Source organism: Corapipo altera, unplaced genomic scaffold (genome assembly GCF_003945725.1).
Source record: "Corapipo altera isolate COAL_440 unplaced genomic scaffold, ASM394572v1 316, whole genome shotgun sequence".
Classification (NCBI taxonomy): Eukaryota; Metazoa; Chordata; class Aves; order Passeriformes; family Pipridae; genus Corapipo; species Corapipo altera.
The window spans coordinates 1,092,947-1,108,355 of NW_020884974.1; the positions used below are offsets into that span (position 1 = coordinate 1,092,947).

Here is a 15,409-nt window from a genome sequence, read left to right on the forward strand (position 1 = left end):
GAGGAGCTGCAGGAGTAATCAAAAACATTTCCCACAAGGGGCTTCATTAAACATTCTTTTTAACCTACTTTACTGTAATTGGAACGATTTTTGCTCCAGGTAACCAACATTAGGACTGATCCATTAACACTGAAGTGAGCAGTATGTTACCTGCAAGCAACACATTCCACTTAAAAACCCAAAAATGCGACTAGGGAACATGAAATTCTCTTCCTCCTCCCTCTCTCTTTCCAATTTGATCCCAGGTGATCTCTGGAAAAGAACTATAAGCACTGCATTTTTGAAGGAAACTCTGTTGCTGTATCACTGGTCCATGATCCCTTCAGTGGGCTCCTCTTTTTTAAATCAGAGCAGAGTGAAAATAACTCATCACCAAAGAGCTCTGGAATTGAAGAGGGTGTAAGAGGCAGCAACTTCTGGTCTGACAGGAGTGTGGGAAGTTCTGCATAATCAGGAGTGTATCAGTCATGGTACTCTTGTTGCAAAGTTTCAGAGATGGATAAATAAGCATAGTAAGCCCTTGATAACTCAACACCAGGGGCCAGCTGAACACCAAACCTGTGAGAAACACTGTGAGAGCTGGTCCTTACTCAACTGAAATACAGAGGCATCAGAACAAAGTTTGGGGGAAAGAAAGGACAAAGTCAAGCTTGTTTGGCTGGAATGCTGCCATGTATTTAAGGAAACCAGAACCCACTGCCAACACACAGCACCTCTGCTCATTCACAGAAGAGATTTTTCTCACCTAAGGTTTATTATTGACAAACTCATGGCAGAACTTCACCTGAACCAGAACGTCAGCTGTGGTCCCTCATGCCTGTACCTTTCTGCAGCACACAGTCAATGTGACCTCTGAGCAAACAACTACCTAGAGTGACTACACAATTCACTAAGGTTTGGTTATACACTGGAGTTTCAGTAGCAGTCGTGTCACCTTCCTTCCCTTCTCCCCTGGAGCAGGGCTATGGAGAGGGACCTGAACACAGTTCCATGTGCAGCCTGGAGCTCCAGGTGCACCCAGGCAGGAATTCCTGTCTTCAACTCACTTTGCATTTTATCCTGTGGTATATTCTTACCTTAGCATGCCCTCCCTCTGGATTGTAACCAGCCAGGTTTTAGCAGTGATGCTTTTTAGGAATATGCTGTTTCACTTCCATCTCACATTCCAAACTGCTGAAGACTTTTGGCCCTGTCCACCCTCCTGGATGCTGTGCTGGCAGTAGGGCTTGACCAGACAGGGGAGCAGCCTCAGTGTGAAGGGCATGGGAGTGTAAAAGCAGGTAACTCTCCAAGACCTTTGCACAGTTCCATGACTGTAGCCAGGCTGGGATGAGGGCTAAGTTTTGCTACATAAGTCTAAAATGCCCCTTCGAAGTAAAACGGGCAGCTCAAACGTTCAAACTGCAGTTTGGGAAGAAGGAGTAGCTCACTGGAATGGGGTGTGTTCGAGTCTGGAACATCCTGATGCATGAACAAAACTATCCACATTAATCAGCTGCACAGTCAGTGGGGTAGGATGGTGTGGAAACGGCATCAGCGACTCCGGATTTATCTTCTTCTGGAAACTCAGCATCTTCTTCCTTGGTATCTGCAGCAGCTGGAACCTCTTCTTCCACCTGGACATCTCCAGGGAGGTGGACAGGCCCTTCTGCCTGCCCCCCCCGTGTAGGTGGGGGTGCTGTACTTCATGAGGACAGTCTTGAACTGCGCCAGGGGCGCGTTGGTGCGCACCCCCATGGGGTCGAAGTGGGTGCGGCTCACCCTGTACCCAGCTTCGGACAGGTAGTTCAGGAACTTGTTCAACCTGGAAAAAAACCCAAAGGCACACGTGTAAAAAGCAGGTGGCAGTGCTGAGGCTGCCTGAGCAGGAGCCGTGCTGGGGGCAGCCTTACTTTGGCATGTTCGTGCCGCGGATGCTGTGCCGGTGCACGTTGTAGTAGAAGGCGGGGTGCTCGGCGCTGTGCTCCGCTCGCTGCCGCTTGGCCCCGCGCAGCACCTCCTCACCCTTCCTCTTCCCTGCACCACAAAAACAGGCCAGGACACCAGTGAATAGCCAGGGAGACCCCACAAAATGCCACCGAAGCCCGAGACGGCACATGAAAGGAGCCTGGCAGCACCTCCCCCTGTGCTTTTCCAAGGCAGTACGTGCAGAGTTAAAACCTAGCCTGGATTTCATGAACAGGCTGGTTTCAGTCATAACAAGCAAAGTGGGCTTCATGGAGCACTCAGCATTCTGCTTTTACCAATATGATGATATGATAAATGTGATGAGAGATTAAGATGAAGTAAAATCAGTATTCAGTGGAGAAAAACTCCTGAGTAAAGAACAAAACCTGCCCACCTGCTACAGCAAAACGATCCACTTACCAGGTACCACGTAGGACTCTGCAGAAGTGTTTGAGGTTTTAATATACACACCACACTCTTCTAGAGTAGGAATAAAGTCAAAATTAGTTCTACTGTAAAGTGGAAAAATAATTACACAGAAAGAATTCATTCTGTTATTCAATAATGCATTGAATTTTATGGACACACTGCTATTAAATAAGTTACCACAGAGCAGCATCTGTAAATCACCACAGAGCTGCCCTTCTTCTCACCTTGCTTGTTCTCATCACCAGGACCGTGGGTAGAGAAATGTTTTAAAGTTGTGCACTCTGCTTCACAAACTAATGTCTTCAGGAGTGGCTGGGCTTCATCCAAGCCATACTGCACAGCCTCCAACAGCATTCTCCTGAGGAATCCAGTGTTAAAGAGGCTCCCTGACCTGGGACATGCAGGGGGGATGAAAAGTTAACACTTCTTTTAATGAAAACGAAAAAACTGCTCTAGAAATCTCCTGCCCAAATTGATTAGCAACTGCTCCACCAAAGTGCTGCATCAGGCTGAAAGTGTTTTTAACTTATCAAAGCTGAATTGCTTTGTTTGCAATGACAGTAACATTGGTCTTATCAAAAAAATATTCAAGATCTCAAGAATAGGTATTTTATTTCTGCCCTAATATGTTGAGAAAGTCATTTAACCCCCACAAGAAAGGTACTGTCAATTGTCAGCTGTTTTTAATGCTGCTTTGAAATGGTCAAAAGACTTAAAAAGCTTTGCTCTCGTTTCTCACAAGTCTTAATTATCAAGCAGTGTCTTATTTACTATGGTCAGTACATGTAATGACTTACTAAAGGAACTCTCCACAAGCATAGAGTAAAAAGGAGTTGCTTAACATCAGACCACTAGAGGAACACAGAGGGAGATTCCCCTGTGCAGGACGTGTTCCATGAGTGCACCGAGTGTGAAATCTAAAGCAAGCTTGTTATTATTTATTAAGTGGTTTGAACAAAAGCAAGAACTGAACAACTGACTGCACTGAGATCCACGATCTGTTTCCTGAATTCCTCCCGACTGATGCAACTCCTTTTGTCGTGCTGACATTCCCAACAGAATGGGAATGTGACAGGACTGACAACTGCCCCTCAGAGCTCCTTCAACCCAACTGCACTCACCAGAGAGGCCCCAGGACCACGGCTGTCCTCCCGGGCATGCTGCCATGGCAGTCACAGGGCAGCTGCTGGTAAGGGTTCTCTGCAACAGAAAAACAGGGCTGAAGTTGTGGGGAACAGCCAGCAATGCCTTTGTTACTGCAGGGACACAGCCAGAGCCCACTGCAGGGGAGAGAGTGGAAGGGCAGCAGCACGAGTGTGACACTGTTCTCACTGCTGCCAAGCAGCACAAGCTGAGAATTTAGTGACTGATGACTTGATCTTTAAAGCAGTGTTAAAACACTGACGGGAAAAAAAAAAGCCACATAACTTCCTATGTTTTTTTCAAGTAACAGGGAAATTATTTGCCTTCCTACACTTATGTACAAATTGTCCAGGTTAATAGTAAATACAACCCAAAACATTTCAGACACAGCCAACCACACCTACAAAACACCTACGAGTTTTCTAAGCCCTGTGCAACTAAGACATTAAGTAAACAATTCACTTACTAATTAAGATCTCTACCACTGTAATTACCAGTTACTCATTCCCATCCTCAGAACTGTATCTGATTTTTTAAAAAACCTTTTTAATACCAAGCTCGTGCACCTGACCTGGAGCAGGGCAGGGCCAGTTAGGAGCGAGATGTCCAAGAGCCCCTGACTTTGAAACAAGGTTTTAGCTTTTACATTCATTCAAAGCATCATCCCTAGTGTAATTTTTGTCTCCTCCCTCTGCTGACCCGTGCATTGGTACAGCCCATGAGCAACAGGAGGGGAAAGTGTGACTGTGCAGTCCACTACAATTTAAGGAACTGAAATGAGCAGCAGAAAAGCAACCTGACACCAAAACCTGTCAAGCTGCTGCTGTCTGGAGGAACCCAACAGTAGCCAAGGCTGCCCACTCTTCTGGCCTTTCCTGAAATGGCAGATCCATGGACACACCAGGCATCCTGGCAGCTTCAGCAGCTACAGCTAGTTAGTAGGATCTTCTGTCTGGAGACAAATCCCAGAATGGTTGGAAGGGACCTTAAAGCTCATCTCACTGCAACCCCTGCCCTGGGCAGGGACACCTTCCACTAGCCCAGGCTGCTCCAAGCCCCGTCCAACCTGGCCTTGGACACTTCCAGGGATCCAGGGGCAGCCACAGCTTCTCTGGGTAACCTGTGCCACAAATCCAGCATATTTACAGCAAAATCCATGCACACAACTAATCCAACCCATGACCACAAAGCACAGTGCACCCTCCACCTCACACAAAACACCCATTGTTACATCCAAGGGAACCGTTACTAATGGGATGTAAATATAAGCAAGGCACAAAACAGAGACACAAGAATCAGACCTTCTAGAAGTGCAAAAAAAAAAAAAAAGCCATTTACCTTCTACCATATTACCCTCTTTTTGAAAAATCCTCTCTTCACACCACTGGCAGTGGATGAGGTACCGGATTTTCTTTGCGGAGTCGTCTGCAGTGGATGGGCCCCTCAGAACTCTGACCACCACCAGGACAAAGTGCTCCAGAGCCACTGCCAGCAACACCTCAATGCCTTTGTTACAGCGAGCTGCAGCTCTGGGAAGGGAAAGAAAACCAGACTGTATCAAATTCAAACACTGCCACGGACACCTGGACCTGCTGTGAGGTGCTGGAGCTCATCCACCTTCTGGAGAGATGGACTCGAGGTTTGAGAGATCAGGAGGAAGTGGTGTTTCTGAAGTGCCTTGGTTTGGGTCCCTCCTGCCAGGCCAAGCAAATCTTGGTTTACTTCTTTTTATCACATCTAGAAATACTGGCCTTCCCCCTGCATCATCACATGTGCAGGGAGATGGACAAGCAAAATCTATGTTCATGTCAGCATATGTGCTCTGGCATTCCCAAAACCTCTGTGTGCTCATTTCTCCCCCAGTTTTTCCAAGCATGTGTCTCATCCTGTATCTTTTCTTTTTCCCAGTTAGGTTCTATGCCTTCATTTATTCAACAGGCTGAATGTACTGAGTATCTACATGCCAATGACTAATTTGGCAAGTCAGTGATGACACCTATCTCCTGAACCTCAAGAGTGAGGATCTGAAGTGAACATCAGGTTCCACTGAAGCAAGAAGCCATCCAAGCAGTTTAATTAGCATTTATAAAGTCCCGTGCAGCTCTAAATGACAAAGCTGACAGAGGAATGGAAGAGTTTGCAAACCTGGGTGGGTATTTCCTATTGCCATCCCACACCCCTACCCCACTGATGCATTTGCACCTTGCCCACTCACTAATTATTTCTAATAATTACCTAATGGCTTTCTACCATGACTGGAGGTGGTTCAGCAGTACCTGGTGACAGCAGCAATGACAATCCTGGCTGCCAGCTCCCTGTAGTACTCTGTCCTGACAATGTTGCACCCATAGTGGCGCAGGGCGACGTGCTGAGCCTTTGCATACAGAGAGCTGATGTCTGTGGACGTCAAGGACACAATCCCAAGGTTTCTCACATTCCTAAAGGCAGAATCCAGGTAATTCACTGAAGTTCCAAAGGGGTCCAAGTGGCTGAAAACAAAGGAAACACCACTGAGTGTCTATAAATGCTCCAGAGTTTAGCTTTACACTGAGGAAAACACTATTTTATAACCTTCACTTATTTAAAACAAAAAGAAGGACCAGGACTAAAATATAAAAAAAAATCCCACCATTTATTTTGGTGTCTATATAGGTTTTGAATGCATGCATCTCTAAACTCAACCTGGAAGAATTAGCCTACTTTAACTGAAAATTAATATGCTGAAAAATGGTTAAAAGAGATGCAATAAACTCTCCTACACAACATGCAAATGGATGAATTTTAAACCAGCAGAAGTTTTAAGAAAAAAAAAAAGACTGATTTGACATTTCTCTTCATTGAACAATGAAGTTATATAAAACCCCTCCAGTTTGCCTTAACATTTTCACATATATTTAAAGTCCATTCTGGAAGAGCAAATATTTTTATAGCAACTTCTAAAATATTTAAGATTAAAGTTCTGTCCCCACATCGTGTCTGGGAAGACAGAATTATATTTAAAATACCAAGTGACTGTTGGCTGACTCTTTCATAATTCTCCAAATAATCACACACTGGGATGTGGGGGTGGGATGTGTCATCATCAAACAAGAAAATTTTGACAGATTCAACACTTACATGAAATCAAATGATCTCAAATGCATGATAACATTGGCATCCATTTTGGTCACCTCAATGGTGTCAGTGTTTTCTTCTCCATCTCCCACAGTTCCATCACTGTCTCCTTCCTTCATGTTCAGCTTCACCTTCATTTTGTTTAAATGACAGTTTTCCTTGATGATTTTCACGGAATTCTCGTTACAATCATTAATTGTAACTTTCACAGAACTCCTGAGGTGCTTTGCCCACTGCAGTCCCATTATACCTGAGGAAAAACAGAATTGGACAGAAGAAGGAATTGGTTTCTGCACTGCTGAACTTGACAAGAAAAATCCATGGTTTACGGTTCTTATCATACAGAACTGTGTGTGTGATGCAAATTTTGTCATGTTCCTGCAAAACTGTGACCTGCCTCAGCAGGGTGACAATGGGGTATGGAAAGGGACAGTGTTACCTATCACTTTCTTACATGATAATCAGGGTTACAGACCCAAAGGCCTGTGATTTTGCAGAATTTAAGAAAGCTGGGCCCACACTCTCCAGGAGAGCCCCTTGGTTTAACACTCCAGTACAGCACAGTTCTATGACAGAGCACTGTAAAATCCACCATCTCTTCAGACACTGCTCAACAGACACTGACAGAACTGCTCTACACTCGTGGTCGGAATTTCGGGAATCAATTAAGAGATGACTGTGATAAAGAACTCTGAGTTCAACCCCATTTTTAAACCACAGGTTCGTTTCACAGCCAAATTCCACATCCATGGAGTTACAAGAGACCTGTGACCTTGGACACAAGCTTAGGAAGATGCCATTCCAGGGACTGATTTGAAGGAGACCACTAAACTTTGATTTAGTATTATTCAAAGCCTCTTTAAAAGGCTGAATACCAGGCTCTAGATGGCTGGGGTTCTGTATGTAAGCTAATGAGTGCCTGCCTAAGGAAGGAATTACCGTGTTTCTCATTATTTTTGACTACGTGATGTCAGTTTGGATTTCTGCAGCTTCTTACTGTTGGGTATTAAGTAAAGTATTAAAGAAATGACTTTACCAGTGGCCCCAAAAGCATCCAAACACTCAATGGGTTTACGCTCCTCAGCCAGCACGGCCAGTGCACAGAAGATCAACTGCCTTCAAAAGAAAAAACAATGGGCACAGTAAGGAGATTAAGTATTTTCCCCTCCTTTTCCTTATGTATCTCCCTTGAACACAACAGTGGAACATTTAAGCTAAACTCTGTCCTTTACGTTGTAAAAGAATTGTAAATCAAAAGCCTCAGCTCCACTTAAAAGTTGTAATTCTACAGCAGGACATTCTTAAATCTACTAATTACAGAAAGATACTTAATTGCTTCAGAAATTACAGTATTTCCCATACAGTGTTCTTGGGTTTAAATATTATTTCTCAGGAAGAGTTTTCTGATGGAAAACTCCTTTCTCCTGCCCTCTGAACAAAAATTTCACAGGGCCTGCTTTTAAAAACACGTGGTTTTCACTACCAACTCAACCCCCCTCTGGTGCATCCTCCCCACTCCCTGTTCTCTTACCTGTTGAGTTTCATTTTGGGATTAAAATAGGAATCTGTTTTCTGGGGTGTGGAGTGGTTGGGAAGAACCTGCACATCCGTGGCTGACTCTTTGATCACTTCGTTTGTGGGAGCACGAACTGAGGGAAAGGAATTGAGGGGGAAGGAAAGAATCAGTGAGAACTGGAACGAACATCAGCACACTTGAGAAATCCCATGGTCACACTGCTCCCACACAGCCACAAGCTCTGGTCATGCTGTAACCCAACCAGCACACGGAGCAGCTGACAAGGATAAGGAGGGAACAGGCAACAATTTGTCTTTTAATCTCAACAGTGGCAGATCAGGATCACACTCTACCACCATTTTCTTCCTCAGTTGGGCTCCTATGCATCCACTCACATTGAAGAAAGCCAGTCCCTGAGCCTGAGGCTTAGCTCTGGTTTACATGTTCAAACACAATACACTGCTAATTAATTAAAACCCTATTAACATAGTCCTGAATGTGTATCAGTGAACTGCAAAAACTCCCTCAAAATCCTGCATCTAATCTCTCTAAAGTGATCAAACAGCTCCATGAAACGTGCCTACAAAGCACAGGGACAATTCCAGCACTTAAGATCTGTGTAAACAGCATCTGACTATCATTCCTCTGAGCAATTTATCCTCAGCCTAAAACTTACCTAGGAATGACCAGGAAAAATGTATACCAACTAGATACATGCCAGAGCTCAGCCTGCCTCTCTCTCAGGGCTTTCAAACACACAGGTGGTTTATCTGCTCCACCTTCAGAGGCCCCAGGAGTTGTCAAAGCACCAAACACCTGAGCTCTGAAGTTCTCCTTTTGTTAAAAAATGACAAATGGGCCATTCTTTACTTACAGTTCTGAAGGGAACCACACAGAGGTTAATGTATTGCACAGCACAAACTCTGCTTAAGCTCAAGGTATGGATACCACTGTAGCTTCTCAGACATGCAAACTGCTGCCCAGGCATTAAACTACTAGCATTCCAACGATTTTAAAATGTTTTCCATCTAGTTTACCCAAGTTTAAAAAACAAAAGCCCCATTCTGGAGAAAGTCAGGCAGGATTGTAATTTACCAAAGAACTACTGGCACCCCTACTGCAACTCTCTGGGACTAAAAAAACCATCACCTTGGTTTGGGAAGCCAGGCTGGTGCAGTTTGGACAAAAAGTGAAGGATTTTTATACTGTTTTGTGGGTGCCATGTCCCTCATTCTTTTGGAGACACAGAAACTGGTACTTACATCATTAAACTAAGTGTGAAGGGAATATTAGTGATCAGTAAGAGCAGAGTAACCTGCCAATGCAGAGACTAAAGCACAACACTGCAACACTTCTGAGGCAAACAGAAGTTCTGAAATATGAGGGCAGATTTTTCATTAGTAAAGCTAAATCTGTTCTGGAGGTTTTCTCGTGTCTCTCACCCCCATATCACAGTTATTGCAGGTGCTATGTGGTATACAAGGACTGAATGTTTGCTGTAGCTCAGAACCCACCTGTAATAAACCTTGACTCAGTCTCTCCCTTGTTCACATGCCTGTTAATGTGACCTATCATGTCAGTCCTCCGGGTGATAGTTGCTGAGCAGATGATACAGTGGTAATGGGCTCCCATCTTTGACAAGGTCTGTAAAACATGATATTCTATGGAGTTCCAGAAAACAGAAACGTGGTCCAAAGTTACCTCCAGAGCATTCAGAATACTTGGAATCTGCAGGCAGAGATGCTCTAGGCAGCTGTCCACCACAGTGAGAGGTGTAACCACATCCAGCCACCCGGGGGTTCTGTCCAATACTTGCACTCTGCACCAACAACTCAGCCCACACATGGCAGAGCAAGATGGACTTGGCAACTCACTGGATCTCCAAAGTTCCCCTAAATCACCCATTTCCCCCAGTCTGTACAGTACCAAGCATTTCTCTGTGATTCAGTGCTTGTACCTGGTCTCCAGCGAGGTTTGGTTTGACTGGACGACAAGGTAAGTGACAGATGCACATCCTGTACCCTGGAAAACAAAGCCACACACAGCACAGCAAATAAACAGGGTGGCTGTGTCCTGCACCACAGTCAGGGCTCCCAAACACACAGAGGACATCACCAATTATCTGGTACATTCACCCTCTGCACAGGGAAATTCATCTGCTAATTATACATTTTAAATTTTAAAATATCTACATAAAGCAAATTGTTTTAATCAGTCTCTGAGCATCCTACAAAGCTATGTCAGGTCTCCAGTTAAAAAGTACTTGTGAGTCTTTTACAAAAATATTTGTACTGCCTAAAGGACTTCTGTGAGGACTCCTATAAAATATATGTACTACAGTCAAAGAAAAATAAGACAAGACACCTGACACTCCAGTCAGGCAACTTTCAGTTTAATCTTATCATTTTATTTCCCACAAGCCCATATACTTGGTTCTTTAACAAACACCTACTGCTCCCTTTTTGTCTTTCCTAAATTTCTTGTAGGCATTTTAATGCACCTTACAAGCAGATCACAGAGTTTGTTATAAAACAATTAAGGCTACAAAATACTAAATAATATGCTAAATCCTACTAAAATAAATACTTAAGATTGTTTACCTGAAACCATGGACTCTTTATGATGAGCCAAAAATGACCACATGTGCGTGTCTGATAATTTCAATATAAATAAAACTTTTATTAAAGTAATTTTCTTATAGTAACTTCTATGACATGCCAAGCTACAGGTTTTTTTTTTTGGAAGAGAAAATGTAGAACTATTTTGGCATGCAGAAGAATACAGAGTTATTTTTATTTCACCTTTACATTTTACATCCCAGCTCAAAATTCATTGTGTCATTCTGATTCAGAGCTGGGAGCAAAACGCTTAAGGAAGGGGAATTTAAGAAGATGAAACACAGACCATGCCCATAATTTGTTCAGGAATTTGCTGTTCAAATCTGATTGCCATTACCTTTGAACTCAACAGAAACTTTCCAGTGCAAGTTCTGAAGGTGACGATGGAGTTTATGACTATAACAAGCTTTGAACTTCTCCTCAGGACACAACGGACAAGGCTTCTTTTTGTCTGAAAATACAACAAAAAACCATGAGAAACAAAAAATTTAGGTATCAGTCATGTTAACCAACATGCAGGCCAAGAGAAAAAAAAAAAGCATGAAGGTAATATCAATGGGAGTTAAAGATGAATTCCCCAGGGGACATTCTATTGCAGGCCCACAGAAACTTCAAATTCATGGATTTAGTCTTTGTACTCCACTGAATACAGGCAAGAACCACTACCACCTTGAAGATAATTAGCTTCTACAACCTGTAGCTTTTGTTTTCTAGTGTTTTTTACTCTGGCTACATGAGGTTTAATGCAACTTCTGAAGAGCCCTGAAGAGCAACAGAATTTTACAGATGACATGCAGAGACTTGCAATGTTTTAAAAAAACCCCAAACAAGTTAAGAGGTTAGAACAAGACTCTGTCTTTCCAACTCCTGAATCTTTTGGAGAAAGCAAGCATCTGACATCTTTTTAAGGTGCAAAAAAAGACAATGTGCTCCATATGAAATCATTTTGCTTTGGAAATCCTGCAGGCAGAATTTAGCAGAAGAGCAAGGGAATAAATCATAAAGCTCTTTTTTTACAAAAGCCCTGGTCTTCAAGCATTATAAATACATGTAGTGTGTTAAAAATAAAGACTAAGGGAAAACAGAAATACCCTTAACACAGAGATGTGTGTTCTGGGGCACTGCCTTGGTGAACTCACCTTCTCTCAGGTCAGCCAGTTTCTCCAGATCAGCCAGGTGTCTTTGAATTGAAATATGTTTGTCTAAAAAGCAGAAATATTCAGAAGTTAAACACTCTCAGTTTAAAAATTATTTTTAGTTTACTGCAACTTTTCTATGCATCATTTCAAACCTAACACTGTAGTACCAACTGGAATCCTTATTTGTATCCTTCAACCTCCATGGCAGCAGGAATGACTGCCAAAATTAATCCCCAGAAAGGCTCTTTAATAAGATCTGTATATTTTCACATATTCCCACTTCTTTTTAATACTAACACACACCAAACTTTTAAAATAGGAAATGTGAAAAAACAAGCTAAAAAGATCAAGTCACATTCCATTTACTCCTGGTTGTAATGCAAATCATGCCCAAAGCAGTATAAAAACATCCTATGAACTGTCTGGTAAAATTAAAATATCAACCAAAAGTGGACCAATTTTAAGAAAAATTATTCACTGTAGAGCCAGAATACATTAAATTCTACCACTTTTTCCCCTTTCCCTTAAGAAACTGTTCAACCTCTAAATCTACCACCTGATTTTCCAACTTACCAGTCAAGGGAAACAGTGGAGAATTTGTTAAAAAGAAGAGAATTAGCTTATCCAATAAATCTGCTTTATTGGTTCCAGCACACAGAACATCCCACTTTGGAGTGACACTGATTTTATAGTGACTTTAACCTTCACAGTGCCTTTTCCAAGATCAACCTTCAGGTTTTCTTACACAAGGTAAGTGATCCAGTAATTGCTCCGTGAGCTCGGGATATACAGGTGAGTTTTAAAGCTGGAAAATGAGATTTCACACACACCCTTCACCTTTCTCCCCCTGTTTCTCTACCTCAAGCACACAACACAAATATTAAGAGTTTAAGAGCAAACCTCGTGGAAAATCAGACGATACATCCAAAATGTTGCCATCTGATTCCCTTGTAGGTTCTTCCTCCGTTCCTTTTTCTTCGGTTTCCAATTCTGACTCGGGAATTTTCACATCCAGGTTGTTGCTTTTCACTTTGTCAGAGACAACCACACCATCTTAAACAAAAAAAAACCCAGTGGAAGTGTCGTTGATGTAACTGAACTATACAAACGTTTCCAATAATCCGATGCTGACTAAAAGTGTGAAGGAGGAAAAAACATAACCAAACAGTATGATGGGGAATAATATGAGATTAATTATCACTCCAATTATCCTTGGAAACCACCGTGGAATAATGCTATCCTGGACAGCCGAAGCTATTCAACTCACCACCTGTATTATCAGATGTTTAAGGTGAACAAAATAATATTTACATTTTTTCTGGAAGACAGCAAAGGAAAGCAGGCAAGGAGGAGGTCCAAGTTCTCCCAACAACATACCACCAGGAAAGTCTGCTAACAGTAGTTTAGAATTGTTTGTAATTCGAACAATCAGGGAAAAAGGAGGGGAACAAGGAAGGAATTTGCTATTCTGGGGGTTAAGTGCTGGTGCCATCAGCATTTGCAAATGAATGACCTCCTGGGGCAATGCGAGATGGGCCTGAGGAGGAATATCAAGGACTGAAAGGGCTGAGTGATGGGACAATAAAATGGCAAAAAACAGCCCAGTCCCCCAGTCAAACTCGGGGAAATAACTGAAGGAAGAGGCAGAAATCCTCAGAAGCTGTGGGTCCCCTCCCCACCCAGGGGCACTAGGAAAGGATTCAGAAAGCCACTCCTATCGAACGACCCCACAAGCTTCCAAGGGACACGCGGGACTAGGAGAGTTTCCAACAAGAAACAAGGGCATGGCACGGCTGTGCAGCCACTGAGGAGCAACAGGGCAGGCTAAGGCTCCTCAGCCGGGGTGGGACAGGTGTCTGCAGGATCTCGGCATGCAGAGAGAGCACACAAGGCAACCACTGGCTGCCTCTCCCAACACAAAAGCTGGGATGCACCACACGGAGTTACAAACTGCTTTGTGTTTGAGGTTATTCCCGGAGGATCCATGACTCTGTTGGTTGTGCTCTGGATGGGGCTTGGAGCAACCTGGGATACTGGAAGGTGTTCCTGCCCATGGCAGGGGGTGGGACTGGGTGATCCTTAAGGTCCCTTCCATGATTTTAGTAGTCTTCCCCAGCCATCCCACTCCTGGCTGGAAGGATCTTGCAGCAGTTCTTCGAATTCCCCTGGGGGACTTTAGTTTGTTTTCTTTTAAACACTGCAGTTGGGTACAAATATTTGTTATCTCAAAAACAAAGCAGAAAGAGGAAATGGGATACCTCAAGGCAAGGATTAGAGAAATTGTTTCAAAAGACAGAAGCAACGAGGAAAATTATTCTACCTACCTTAAAATATATCACGACTGCACTGCTACTCAGAGAGCATTGCTGTGCTCCTCACAGACCTGTTTCTAAGCTGACAACTCACCTAAGACAGACTTGTATTGCCTGCCCAGTGCTCTATTAAAAGTTGTAAGATTCCTGGTGACAGTTTCTAAGCAATTTATTAACAGAAAGAAAGAAGATGAATAAGTAAAAGGATTTTTGGTAAGAAATCCGTAACAGTTATCGATTATGATGATAACTGTGTGCTGTGAGAAAAATGGAAAGAGTTACAAAAATGAAGAATGAGAGCACAGCAGTGACAAAAATCCACCGGGGATGGACCATGTGCACCTTCAGAGCACGTGCAGAGGTTAAAATGGTTGAAAAGGAGAATACGTGTATATATATAAATGTAATTAGTATGTAAATGCACAAAGAGAGAAGTAAACTTTCACACCGAACGCTGAAGAAAAGCAGGCTGCAACCGAAGAAAGACTGCAGGATTTGCTTTTTTTAAATGCTTCTCAGGAATCACTGATTACGCACAAATCAGAATAACGCTTCAGAGAGCCTAAATTATACTTAAGCAGGAAAAAAATTAATTTTAGAGGAGTCGGTTCACTCGACCCGTAAGGCTGCAGCAGGAAGGGACTCGAAACCCGGCACGACCAGTTCACGGCCCCCCAGAACGGGCCAGGCTGGAAGGGACCGCAGCGTCCCCAGCCCCTGCTCCGGCGGGGTCGGCACAGAGCACATGGCACACACAAGTCTGGGCTCGCAATCCCGCGGGGAAAAGGCGCGGGGCTGAGCCCCCCGCACCCGGGGCTGAGCCCCCCGCATCCCGGGCTGAGCCCCCCGCCCCCCGGGCTGAGCCCCCCGCACCCCGGGCTGAGCCCCCCGCACCCGGGGCTGCCCACGGCCCCCCCAGGAACAACACCTGACCATCGGGGACAACACCGCTGGGTTCAGGGGGAAGGGGAGCCACGAGCGCGGGGTCGCGGGCTCAGAGCGGCCCGAGGCCGGGTGGGAGCAGGTCGGGGAAGCCGGGAGCCTCCAGCTCCCAGAGCTCCGCGGCGAGGGCGGAGGGACCCGAGAGGCGGCCCCGGGGTGGAAATTCAAACGCGCCCGGGGTGGAAATTCAAACGCGCCCGGGGTGGAAATTCAAACGCGCCCGGGGTGGAAATTCAAACGCGCCCGGGG

At 44.2% G+C, this 15,409-nt stretch overlaps 1 protein-coding gene across 1 annotated transcript in view; it reads right to left on the bottom strand.

Annotated features, from left to right (window-relative positions):
- Positions 1-649: 649 nt before the first annotated feature.
- TRMT1L (tRNA methyltransferase 1 like) overlaps positions 650-15,409 on the bottom strand; it is a 15,078-nt gene continuing 318 nt past the window's right edge. The window contains 16 exon segments of the mRNA XM_027665251.1: positions 650-1,661; positions 1,663-1,804; positions 1,893-2,016; positions 2,368-2,427; positions 2,601-2,767; positions 3,498-3,576; positions 4,858-5,048; positions 5,796-6,008; positions 6,637-6,883; positions 7,670-7,749; positions 8,165-8,282; positions 9,664-9,793; positions 10,107-10,171; positions 11,105-11,218; positions 11,907-11,969; positions 12,807-12,959. Coding sequence (XP_027521052.1) covers positions 1,488-1,661; positions 1,663-1,804; positions 1,893-2,016; positions 2,368-2,427; positions 2,601-2,767; positions 3,498-3,576; positions 4,858-5,048; positions 5,796-6,008; positions 6,637-6,883; positions 7,670-7,749; positions 8,165-8,282; positions 9,664-9,793; positions 10,107-10,171; positions 11,105-11,218; positions 11,907-11,969; positions 12,807-12,959 — 2,120 coding nt within the window. The 3' untranslated portion in view covers positions 650-1,487.